Genomic DNA, 12,868 nt, shown 5'->3' on the forward strand with positions numbered 1-12,868 from the left:
CAATCCTCAACTTTCTCCTTCTTTTCTAGATTTACTGTGCTAGCTCAGACGTCCAGCATTAGGTGGAATGGAGTGTGTGATGGTGGGAATCCTTATGTTGTTCTTAGTTTCAAAAGGAATGTTTTTAGAAGATGTAGTGGGTAAATAGTGGGCCCCCAAAGATTTGTCCAAGTCCTAACCTGACTACTTTGAAATGTGACCTTGCTTAGAAACAGGGTCTTTGCATATGTAATTAAAACTCCCAAGATGAAATCATCTTGGACTTACTTAAGAGTGGGCCCTAAATCCAATGACGAGTGTCTTTATAAGGGACAGAAGAGAAGATACGGAGACAGCGGGAAAGACCATGTGATGACAGAGGCAAAGATTGGAGGGATGTGTCCATAAGCCAGGGAACACCAAGAATCGCCAGCAGACTAGACTTTACAAGGAAATGCAGATGGGCCAAGAAGGTTCAGGATTCTTTGTCAGTAGTTACACGAGTGTGTTCTTATAGTTATTTTTAAGCTGGAGGTTTATGTTTTATATACTTTTGTGTATATGAAACATTTCACAATTTAAAAAATTTATAACACATTATTTAACTGGAAGATGGGTAGAAGGGAAACAATTAGGAAAGGAATTTGTGGGCCATATGCTACTGTTCAGTGTTAGGATTTCAAGTTCCTTTTTAATTCTCTTAATCACATTTCAGGGTAATTTTCATTCATTCATTCATTCGTCCATTTAATACTTATTGCATTTTTCTAGTTTCAGGCACACTATGAAACAGAAGAAGAGCACGGTCTCTGTAATCAAGTTGCTTAACATCTGGTCAGGGAGAGAGACTACAGTTTAGATCATGACCCCATAGGAGGGAAAAGACGATACAAGTACACAGACGGAGAGATTCAGGGGAGTGATTCCTGCAATGAGCACTGAAGAATATCTAAGCCAGAGGACGAAGAGGGTCACGGCATTCCAGACCAAGGGGAAGCATGTACAAGGAAGGTAAGGAACAAGGCACAGAAGGAACGGGGATTGATTTTGCTGGACTACAGGGTACGTATTAGGAAGCTGTGAGAGATTTGATTAAAGATACAGGCAGAGGCCAGATTAAGAAAAGCCTTGGAAGATGTATTAGTTAGAATTAGGTTTGGCTGTGAGGGACTGATTATCCAAAATAATAGTGTAAACAAGACAGAGGTTTAGGGACTTCCCCGGTGGTCCGGTGGTTACGACGTTGCCTTCCAATGCAGGGGATGTGGGTTTGATCCCTGGTCGGGGAGCTAGGATCCCACATGCCTCGTGGCCAGAAAACCAAAACATAAAAAAACAGAAGCAATATTGTAACAAATTCAATAAAGACTTTAAAAATGGTCCACATCAAAAAAATCTTTAAGAAAAAAAAAAAAAGACAGAGGTTTATGGTTTTCTCATGTAAACCCCGTGTGTGGGTAGGTGGGGCTTCTGTGACGCTTCACTCTGAGTCCAGGACCCAGACACCCTCTCTTTTTAAGGCTCCATGGTCCAAACACAGCTAACAATTAGCACAACACAGCCTTTTCAAATAAAAGTGCTTTTATTATAAAATTCTAAAAATGTGCTTTAAAGGTCAGTCACGGGAATACTGCATAACAAGAAGAAACATATCTTCATAATCCAGACAATCACAGAGCAGATTTTATATTGTCCATGGAATTAATATTTAAAAGACATTCTTCTTCTTTTCAGTTAAGAAGAGTCTTCAGAGCACCATTATTTGAAGGAAAGGTATTTTGCGTATCAGAGTTCATCTTTGGTCTGCAATTAAGAAACAAAATATTTAGAGCCATCAGGAAGTCTTCTACGAGTCAAAGAAGGCTTACATTAGTCTATTAATTATTTTCCCGTAAAGATGAAAGAAGGGGAAAAAAAAAAAAAGCCAAGTTATTGCTAGAGGCTTTTAGGACTATTATTTGGAATCACCCAAGGGTAAAGTCACATTGGTGGGGAACCTGAACATGTAAGGGTCTGTATTACGGTAAAAGGCTTGCGTTAGGAATGGTATCAGTGAACGGCTAGAGTAGACAATGGGCAAAAAATAAACAAAGCTATCATTCTCGTCCCTAACTTCTATGAATCAGGGGACTCATTTGGCACCCCTCAAAGTCACTTAGAGATAAAAATTTAAAAAGAGGAGTGGAGAAAGGGAGCTGCCCACTTTCACTTGGAGCCAACAGAAGCGTTCTGATATCAAATCACTAACTCCATGTGGGAGCACGTTTCGTTTCTGGCAATTTCTGTTTTGTCACTGGCTTTCACTGATTTTATGGCCTTGCAGCACTGAGAGGAATTAATGCTGATGATGTATCACTTCTGAGAGCCAGTTAGTGGCAAATCAGTTCCCCCCCAAAACAAAACAGACAACCAAAACTGATCTGTAGCATGTACTGTTGTCATGGTGTAAATACTTCCACCAGGTGGATTCCAAGCTACCAAAATTTAACCCGTGAAAAATTCCTAAATATTTAACCATCTGTGAACTTGTATGAGCTGGCTCCATCACACCGTCGGGGCTGGTAGTCACCTTATTCCTTTTAAACCCCCTTGAGAGGCAGACATAATAATTGCCAAATCTGCGCTCTCAACTGTGGTTCCAATGCCACAGTTCTGAGTTTGTCCATTCAGAGACATGGTGCTGTTGCTTAAAATAATGTCAAGCCAGCATATTTTATATACATATATAATACATATAGTAACTTTATACAATATATATTCCTTCAAATGAAAAATACCTATAATCACCGCCCCCCCCAACCCATCACACTGTCTTTACGCACAATTACGCACACAATTTGAAGGTGATACGCTGGCTTTTGGTTCTTGCTTTGCTATAATCCAGATATAGATGATTCTGAGCTAAACTCTTCTTTGGGCTCTGTTTTGTTAACTATAAAATGAAGGCATTTACTGGGTGATCTCTAAGGTCCTCTTCAGCCTGCCAAGTCCATATGTGCATCCGCCTTTTATAAACAAAATCAGTATGTAGTGGTATCAACCGAGATTGCTTTTAAATGAATACTCTGTTAACATGAATAATGATGGTTATACATTTTTTCCATCTCTAAACTGGGATGACGAACTCTGCAGAAAAAATCACACAGGGAGATGAAGCTCTTAGATGACAGGTGTGAAAACACTTTTCAAACTGTAAACATCTATTCAAATGCCACGTGATGTGAATTCTCACAGTGAAAAAGGCTTCCCTCCACTTTGCTGAGAGCTCACTTCACTGCATCTTAGCGCTTGCCTTTTGCCTTGTTGGGATCTATTTTATCTGCCTCTGCTAGAATGAATTGCTTGGAGGCTCCAGGAGGAATTCAGGTAGCTGTTGCCTGACTGAACGAGGAAAGGAATGAATGAAGAGTCGGATCACTGTTAGTTCTTACTCTGACACTGGCTAGAAGGTGAGTTCTGGTTACCTTCTTCGTATGGCACGTGCAAGGAAAGAGGTCATCCTCGGTCTGTGGTTCTACCCTCTTCATACCCTCCCGGATTTGGGGCTCACTCACTTGTAAACTGGCATATTCCTGTATAGGAAACAATACAAAAACAGGCCTTATATATCACTTAACGTCCACTTACCAAATTAGATACGCCGGAGTCTGCTAGGGCACAGTCCACTTAACTCATGTGTCAAGTGGTGATATGCAAGGTCCTCCATATTCCCCTTAAAAGCCCAACAACAGAGCTTCTGAGAGGCGGCTGACCTTTGGGCTGCCTATTTCTAAGGGACCACTCCTTAGTCTACGCTTCAGTGATATGACTCGTATGGTATTTTTTTCTGACCTTCTGCCATGTAGCGAAAATAACTGTGCTCCCCATCTTCCCTAGACTGAGAATCTGAGGACAGACTATTTCTGCCTGACCCACCATGGCTGGTACAGCCTCAGTCGCATCTTCATTCATCATGTGCTTGCTCTGGGCTAAGCTCTGGCCGAGGTGCTTAGGCTCGAAAAATGTGAGTTGAATGAATGAACTCTACCCTGTGGCTCTTTAGGAATTCAAATAGTACATCCCCCCAGCTCCTTCTTCAGTTTACATACTTCACCATCCCCTAGGAAAGGTTATAAAGGGGGAAGGGACCAGGAATGACCAACTTTGTTCTGCAGCAGAGCCTGAGACACGGGGCTCAATATCTGCAATTCTGCAATTATGAATTAAAAAAATTTTAACTTAGATCTAGTACTATTATTAGCCAATTACTTGTTTACTACTGCATTTTTTTTTAAAAAAAGAACCTTTCAAATTGTCAGATACGCTCTGATTACAATGCCTAAATGGGTAGGTCCATAAATACAATTTCCAAGAAAAGTCATGGCCCATATGGGGTCAGCACAACAGGTCCAAACATACCTTGCACTGTATAGAAAAAGAAACGGTAAGGCAGCAGCAATATTGTACAGAGAGGAAATACGAATCCACACACAGTAACTCTGTAGGATCAGAAGCCAATTTTCTAACCACATACCACATGGTTCTAACATTAATACTTTTCTTTTAAGGTTGTAGCATTCTCCATTAGCTAATCTTTGGCTTTCTACTATTTTCATTATTATTTAATATTTATCCCTGATTTTTGCCTACAGAGGTATACATATATCTCCTTAATGAATATACTATTAGAAATTGTTAAGTGAAATATTACTTGCTACTAACATGACCAATTACAAGTATGTCTATTTTCTTAGAAAATACTGACCTGGAAAAGTTTAAAATAATAACAGAATATGTCATCACCCATGAGATTATTTCTTGCAAATTCTTGTCCTGTTTTTGCTATCTTCTTTGCCTGTGGGAACAAGAATAATATCCTTTAATGAAACATATTTTTCCCCATACAGACATATGCTAACTGATCTTCAGAGTACGTTTTAGTGGGACAACAGTGGAAAAAATATCTTTGGGGTCTTGTGCGGTAAAGGGAACATTTAACAGAGTATGTTTGTTCAAATCAAAGGGACAATTTTAAGACTCGAAAGTTTGAGAAGTCATATTGGGCCTTCTAGAATTGGCCTCTCTTGGAGAGAAAAGGCATACAATAATTGAACTAACAATGACTTTGCAAAGTAAATGTAAGATGAAGCTTAATGCACTGCCTTAACAATTTTCAGCAGACAATTAGTTTGATGCTTCTTTCATGCAATCCCTCATTTTAATCCATAGCACAGTTAGTTTTTCCTCCTGCCAGGCTGGCCATCTTCATTTTCATATTGCTAGAGGAGGTGAGGCAGTGCTTGGGGCTCAAATCAAACTGACTAAAAGAGAGAGCATAATCAAGGCCAAGGTTTAGCTTTTTGTGTCATGTGCAGAGTGGACACAGCTAATCCAAGCCACTATGCCTGTGTTTACCCTGAAGGGATCTGTGCTATCCGCGGGGAGGTGGCTTCCCATTTACAGGTAAGGGTCTACATCTAAGCATCCCGAATGCTTTCCAGGCACAAGACATTGAAAATGAATCCATGATAATTGGGGTACAAAGAGACTGACCTTACCTCTTCATCGTGATCTTTTGCCCATTTAAGTTTTTCTAGGAGATCGCTCAGGTTGCTTTTAACTGGAATGTAGTGTTTCCAGGGCTGCAGTTCATTATAAAAGTGTTCATAGTAGATGGAGTCCTGCTTCAGCACCACACTGTCACCTACTAGCAGATATGGTAGGCGATAGGCTGCAACGGTGCCATCGACGTTTATCTGATACTTATGCTGCAAACAGCAGTAAAGTAGAAGAACCTCCATTAAATTTCCTTTTTCCCACTCTTTTTTATTCTCCTTCTCTTTCCACACATCAAACCTCAGATACAAACTGGCCAGATTTTGCCCTTGGCCTCCACCACTTAGTAAGCGCTATTATATATAACATGCTGACCTAGAGCTAAGGGCACATTTTGATGTTCTCCCAAGTTTCAAAAAGGGTCCCCAAGGCTAACGGTGGGGCAGCCAATAAAATTATAAAACTGTTGTCCTAAGGCTACAACCTAAGGAAAGATTTATCGTGACTCTGTAATCCCTTTACTACTTTCTTGATGGCACATGAGCACCTCACGATGGCACATTCTATGCTGCGTTACCTTTTAACATCAGGTGGCCACATGCAAGTTTTAATGAAATTAACAAGCTCTGGGGCAAGAACATCTATGAATCAAAATGTTTATAGCACTGTGGTAGTCAACAGTCTTTAGCTGTAGCAAATTCAACAGGTAGAAAGAAAGCAAAGGTCTGACAAAACACCCTCTGAGGAGGGATGGCTGGTATCAGATTTGATTTGGTATCAAATCCCCCATTTCTTTCCAAAATTTCTGTGATATGCACGTGGAAGAAACACAGACAATTCAACTTATGGCCTTCTTTAGGTTTTCCTCGTACCAGGTAACCCATCAAAAGAAAATCAGGCCATTTACAGCACAGACAGCTAATCACTGGCCTTCCCACCTGCAGGAGACAGCTGACTACTTTTTGGCCCACTTTTCCCTTCACCACATGGGGCTTCAAAACCCCTCAGTGGTCTAGAGATCAGGGCAGTATCCCACTGCTTGAAAAAGGGGAGTTGTCAGAGAAAGGATCCATCCTGGGGAAACAGGAACAATGCACATTCTAGCCACAGAAAGTGTGTAGCATCCCCAGAGTTCCTGGGCAGAGCGTTTGGATGGATTCCGTCATTTCCCTACCGGAAGGCCCGATAAGAGACACCTGGTTTATATTTCTCCTTTAGTCTATTGTGATGCTGTGGCTCTGGGGAGAAATATTTGTAAAATTACTTACATGTATTTATTAATAAAAAAGGATTTGGAGCTGAAATGTGCTCTTCTTGAGGGTCAGTTGGGGGAAAAATTATAGTTCTACCCAGGTCCCAAGCTCCTGTGGTGCCTATTTAACATCAGGTCTAGGTACTGAGTACAACCCAGGTTGCCCCCCTAGGGACTGGTTAGTCCCTGGGGCTCCATTCCTTACTGTTTCTAAAATGTGCTCACCTCTCCCACCCCCTGTAATTTACAGGCCTCAAATTCCCGCCCCCAAATGCAGGTATTTGGAAGAACACAAAGGATTGGCCACGGATGATGTCATACCTTGAAGAAATCAAAAAATGAAATGTGTTTCACAATGGGACCATACAGGCTCTCATCATGTTTAAAGAAGAAAAAGTTGGTGAAAGCAGCATCTATGAGCTCCGGGTGTTTTCTGCTGAGTTTAACCAACTCAAGTCTCTCTTTTCGGCTGTCTCGCCCTCTCCAGACAGCTGTGGAGTTTTTGCTTTCCCAGGGAGGACCCGTGTTGGCTTGCACAGACATCATATCCAGACTGACTCTGGAAGACAGAGAGTGCAACAGATTTTTCTCCCAAACCATCACACTGCAAGGGTTGTTGGGAAAGAACTCACCAAGGAAAGAAAACCAAGGCTCTGGGTCGTCTGGGACCCGTCTCTCACCGGCCCATGGTCTCGAGGACAGAGTCAGTCAGGTCGTAGGTAGGCATCACGATATCCTTGGAATCTGTGGAGCCACACCAGGAAAAGATCGGATGGATGTTTGAATCGGATTTCTTTTTTTCCAAAGGCCAGTCTCCCAAATTAACAAAAAACTCCACATCGGGCATCTTCACCTACGAAAAGAAAGCCAAGATGGTTAAAATGATGGTACAGTTTTTCATATCAGCCATTTCACTATCATTGTCAAAACTCCACTAAAACCCTGCTAAAGCACACTACACCCAGGGACAGGATTCAGCATATGGCAAGTCTCCTTTAGGCTCAAAGTAGCTTTAGTACCAAAATGATTTTACTGTAAAGTATCTTCTTTTCTTAAAAATATTTACTTATTTATTTATTATTTTGGCTGCACTGGGTCTTAGTTGCGGCACGCGGGATCTTCATTGCGGCACGTGGGATCGTCATTGTGGTATGAGGGATCTTTTAGCTGTGGCATGCATGCAGGATCTAGTTCCCCAACCAGGGATCGAACCCAGGTCGCCTGCACTGGGAGCGCGGAGTCTTACCCACTGGACCACCAGGGAAGTCCCAGGTATTTTCGTCTATAATATACTGTTTGGGGTTGAGTGTATCCCCCCAAAAGATATGCTGAAGTCCTAAACCCCAGTATCTCAGAATGACCTTATTTGGAAATAGGGCTGCTGCAGATGTATTTAGTTAAGATGAGATCCTACTGGAGTAGGGTGGACCCTTAATCCAATATGACTGGTGTCCTTGTGAGAAGAGATGAAGATGTCAAAACACACAAGGATAACACCATGTGACAACAGAGTGGAGTGATGCAGCTGCAAACCAGGAACACCAAGGATTGCCGGGCACCCCCAGAAACTAGGAAGAGCCAAGAAAGGATCCCCCCTATAGGTTTTAGAGGAAGCACTGCCTTGCTGACACCTTGATTTCGGACTTCTAGCCTCCAGAATTGTGAGAGAACAAATTGCTGTTGTTTTTAAGCCACCCAGTTTACAGTACTTTGTTACAGCATCCCTAGGAGACTAATACAGGTACACTACCTGACATAAAACTTCAGAATAGTATATAGTCCTTAAGGGTCCAGAATAGAACAACCCTGGTATTGTTATTATTTTTACTTTGAAAAATTATAGTGTAAAATTGGGCTCAAATTGTCTATTATACATCTGAGAAAAGAAATACTTACTTTTCTAGTCAAAGAAAGTAGTATGGCATCCATGAAAATTCTAAAACCTACATGTTCACCATGAGTCTTGATATAAATCTAGAAGAGAATTGAATGTTTATTCTGTTAGTCTAAAAGTACCCGCTGACTTCACTGAGATCAGTCTTATCACAATGATCTGTAGAATGATTTTTAATAAAACTATGTAGCTAGTTGTAGCCAAATGGTCAAAATCAAAAATCACTAAGGCAAGCAAACCTCAGTCATGAATTGTACCTTGTTATCCTTCAAGGTATAATGACACAAGCTCTGTCTTTGTCCAAATCTTTTCGGGATTTCTGTTGCAATCTTTTCTGGATCAATGGTAGGGAAATGTGCCAGATCTCTCTGAATTTGAGTAATGGTTTCTGGGCAGTTCATCTCCCGTAGCCAGGCTGCACTGTCTTCCAAAGGACAGTCACAATTCTCATGGTAAACTGGCCCTAATTACACACAAGGAACAAAGTATACAGTAATAATTTCACTCAGCATTTGAAACATGTAACAAATATTTGTAATATGACTTCACAAGTTTTGCCTAGTTAGATAGGGAAGGCAATTTGATGGAAAACATATTTTAAAAAGAAAAACATTTTTATTACTCTGGTGTATCTCAAGTTAAGTCTGTTCTGACCGCTCTTCACAGATAGGTGTTACGATATTTTCACAGTCAGGCCCACTTGGCACGAGTTCAAAAGAAAGCCAACGGTGCTACTTTTTGCTCTAAGTGGCTACCATAGTCCATTACTCTTTTTTTTTTTTTTTTTTTGGCGGTGCGGCCTGTAGGATCTTAGGTTCCCTGACCAGGGATCGAACCCATGCCTCCTGCAGAGTCTTAACCATTGGACCACCAGGGAAGTTCCCATAGTCCATTACTCTTTTTTTTTTTAATTAATTTGTATTGGAGTGTCATTGCTTTACAATGTTGTGTTAGTTTCTGCTGTATGGCAAAGCATTACTCTTTATGTTTTGTGTACTTAAGAATAACCAAACATTGGTAAAAGGATATCAGAGGAGTATACCTGTTTTAATGAAAGACAAAATGATAAGAAATTTATATTTCAATGGTCTATTATACAAACTAGTTCTTAAAGTGTCTAAGGTACTTTTCTCAATGGATAAATCATCATAAGTAACAATACAAATGGGCATTCCCTGGCGGTTCAGTGGTTAGGACTCCATGCTTCCACTGCCGGGGCCTGGGTTCGATCCCTGGTGGGGGAACTAAGATACTGCAAGCCTTGAGGTGAGGCAAAAACAAAAAAGCCAACAAAAACAACCAATACAAATAAATAAAACACCCCTACTATGTTTAGTATAATATTTTTTTTTAAAGAAAATATAAAGAAGCAAAGTAATCCTCAAAACACCCATTTCATTAATATTATAATGAATTAATTACATGTTTATAGAAATAATACTAACATAGTATAGCATCTGAATTGAGATTTTACTGTCATTTATTTCTATGATTCTCAGACTGTCACCTGACCCAGGCAGTAGTAGACAATGGGACATCTTTTTAAGGTTAGCAGGTTATATGGTACTGTGTGGTCCTGGTGGAGTGTGGGGAAGAAACGGAGGCACTTTCTAGAAAAACGTTTGCCTTTCGTGGAGCAAGGGGACAAGGAAGATTCGTGTGTCTGTATACACCCTGTTTCTCTAATATTTTAGGGTACTGTCTCTGCTGAGAGGGAATGATATGGCTCTAGGTAAGAACGTTGTACTCTTATCCTGTATAAGAAAACAGAATTTCTCTGGAAAATAGCACTGAAACAAAACCAAAAAAACCACAGTCAATTCCCCCTCTCTCCCATCAAGTCCTCTTTCTTCCTGAAGTGACCGACCAAATTTCAATAACACTCATCAGTTACTTAAGTCATATATCTCTAACTAAGAAAGCGCCATCGATGACCGTATATATAGCTTGATTGTTCTTGCTAATGTTGTGCCTTTAGGGAGCAAATTCTCTTATTAATATGTTCTTTCCTCTTTAGCAAATTGTAATTTCCATTTGAATCGTGCATTTCTCTCTCATACCAGGACTCTCAATTTAGCTTTCAAGTAGGAAATGTCTATTTTTTTCTTTTAGTGAAAAAAATACCACGCTAACTTTTTGTTGAGCAAATGACATGTATTATTGTGTTCAAATACTGCTGTGTTAAAATTATGTTCCAAATTACCTTTTAAAATATATGGAGATCTGGCCACATGTTGACCTTGGAATTTGACTTCTATCTTCAGATTTGCGTAGCTCGCATACATTCTGTATCTTACTATGAAGGACCCATCCTTTCGGTCTAGAATCTGGACGCCCACTCTAGTGAATTGCTCATCTGGGGCTGAGATTTTAATCTGGAACACTTTTTCACCCGGAGAAGATGTGAATCTGTGATGGGAAGTACAATGAGATATAAAGATTATTTTAAGAAACAACCCTGCAAAGATTATGTTCTGTAGTCTGTGAACCTTCCTATTCTCCTCCATGTTCTCCCCCTAACATATGCTTGTTTCTTTTTCCTTATGCTTTTAGTACCAGAATGAATAGGATGGATCAGAGAGGAAAAAAAGAAGAGGATTACAATGGCCAAGATAACATAAAACAGTTTTATTAGAAAATTGCAAGGAGATATGTTGACTACTAATTTATGTAAACATAGGACATACTTATGCATTTCATATATAAAAATAGTCTTATCAACCTACTATTTATTTCATGCCCATCTGGAAATTTGTGATCAAATGGTGCCTCTAAAGATAATGATTTTCTGAAAAATCTCTCTCAAAGATTTTTTTTAAAGAATCAGTATTATAAATCATGCTCAGCCATGGGCAAAAGCTAGTAGGTAGTATATCACCCAAGTGACGTTGTACAAAAGTTTTTTTTGGAGTGAGTGCTCTGGCTGTCACGATTAAGGTGGTATTTAGTTTCCCCAATCGTACTATTTATAGACAAGTGACAAAATTTATAACTCTCCTTTTCTTTGCTTTGGGAAACTTCTTAGTCCCAAGATTTTCTGCCTACAAAATACAGTCAGCATCCACCAATTAAACAAAAGACAATCATTTCAGAAGTAAGTGAATTCTACAAATACGTTTTAAGTATACTTTTAACCGTTGAATTCAGTGGAACGAAATAAAGTTGTAACAAACAGAGGAGATTCATATTTTGATATGTTCCCCCTCCACTCTGAAGTTTCAAATAGTGCTTTATTTTTCTTTTTTGAGTTTCAAAACCCACTTACCTGCAGAGGTCCACCTGAAAACAGAGAAAGGTGAAACCAACCAGTTTCTAACAACTGGGTTTAAATTCCTTATAACAGTTTATGCAAAAATAATTAGAAAGAGTACTTTCAGCAAAGTACAGGAGTTTGTTCCCCAGTCATGGGGAAATCCCTATCAAAATAGGCAGGAGAAGAGCTAATTCGAAATTATTTGTAAAGCTACAGAGAAAAATTGATTGGGTGGGGTAAAAAGTTACAACCAGATGTGAATAGCACCCAAATGTCCTGGATTTTTAAACTGCTGTGGAGAAACGAGTTCTTGGGCGGATAAAACTTAAGGGGAAAACCAGTAAGTTTTAACTGCATTCCAAAATAGTCAGGGAGCCATTGCTCGACTTACTTATTTCCTGATGTGTCCACCGCCTGGATGTAGAAATAGCGCGCGGGAAGGACCACAGCTGCTTTGAGCCCGGGTCCCCATATTTCGCTCCTGTCCGGGCTCAGTCGCCTCTCTCCGCCGGTCTCGGCCAGTGCTGGAACTGTCCCCAGAAAGAAGCAGTAAAGCAGCAAAGTGCTAAACATTTACAAGATGGACTCAAAATGATCCACAGATAAATGAAGTGGAAGAGGTGGACGGAACCAGCCGCGGCTCCGGCAGGGGCACGTCGGCCGATCGCAGCAGCAGACGCGGCTCCAAGTGGGGTCCTTTGCTGTGCTGGGCAGGCGCGTGGGTCTCCCCGGAAAGGTCACAACCGGGGCGCTGGCTTGTCCAGCTGAAAGGTGCCCGTAGTTCTGCTGAAATGCGCAAGGACCTCGCCGCTCCTCTTCCTCGGGATAACAACAAACTTGCGTTGCCTCTGTAACTGGAGCATCATTGAGGGCGAACTCATCTCAGGTTCCAGCCCAAGGTGCACGGCGAGGGGATTGGCCCGCGCGTCCGCCCGGACTGAGTAAGGCCTCCTCC

At 40.8% G+C, this 12,868-nt stretch overlaps 1 protein-coding gene across 2 annotated transcripts; it reads right to left on the reverse strand.

Moving 5' to 3' along the window:
• Positions 1 to 1,562: 1,562 nt before the first annotated feature.
• Positions 1,563 to 12,823, reverse strand: POGLUT2 (protein O-glucosyltransferase 2). Of its 2 annotated transcripts, XM_068526568.1 has the most exons (10): positions 12,305 to 12,823; positions 10,864 to 11,069; positions 8,918 to 9,123; positions 8,663 to 8,740; positions 7,447 to 7,619; positions 7,088 to 7,325; positions 5,517 to 5,726; positions 4,724 to 4,813; positions 3,444 to 3,551; positions 1,563 to 1,782 (listed from the first exon to the last, which is right to left on the reverse strand). In XM_068526568.1, exons 1-10 carry the CDS (start codon positions 12,484 to 12,486, stop codon positions 1,765 to 1,767), a joined length of 1,509 nt encoding a protein of 502 aa, XP_068382669.1. In that variant the 5' UTR covers positions 12,487 to 12,823; the 3' UTR covers positions 1,563 to 1,764. The 2 variants fall into 2 exon arrangements, with proteins under 2 accessions (XP_068382669.1, XP_068382668.1); XM_068526567.1 differs by lacking the exon at positions 1,563 to 1,782 and having other exon boundaries at positions 3,327 to 3,551.
• Between the last annotated feature and the right edge of the window lie 45 nt (positions 12,824 to 12,868).

The sequence above is a fragment of the Eschrichtius robustus genome, chromosome 18, assembly GCF_028021215.1.
Source record: "Eschrichtius robustus isolate mEscRob2 chromosome 18, mEscRob2.pri, whole genome shotgun sequence".
Classification (NCBI taxonomy): Eukaryota; Metazoa; Chordata; class Mammalia; order Artiodactyla; family Eschrichtiidae; genus Eschrichtius; species Eschrichtius robustus.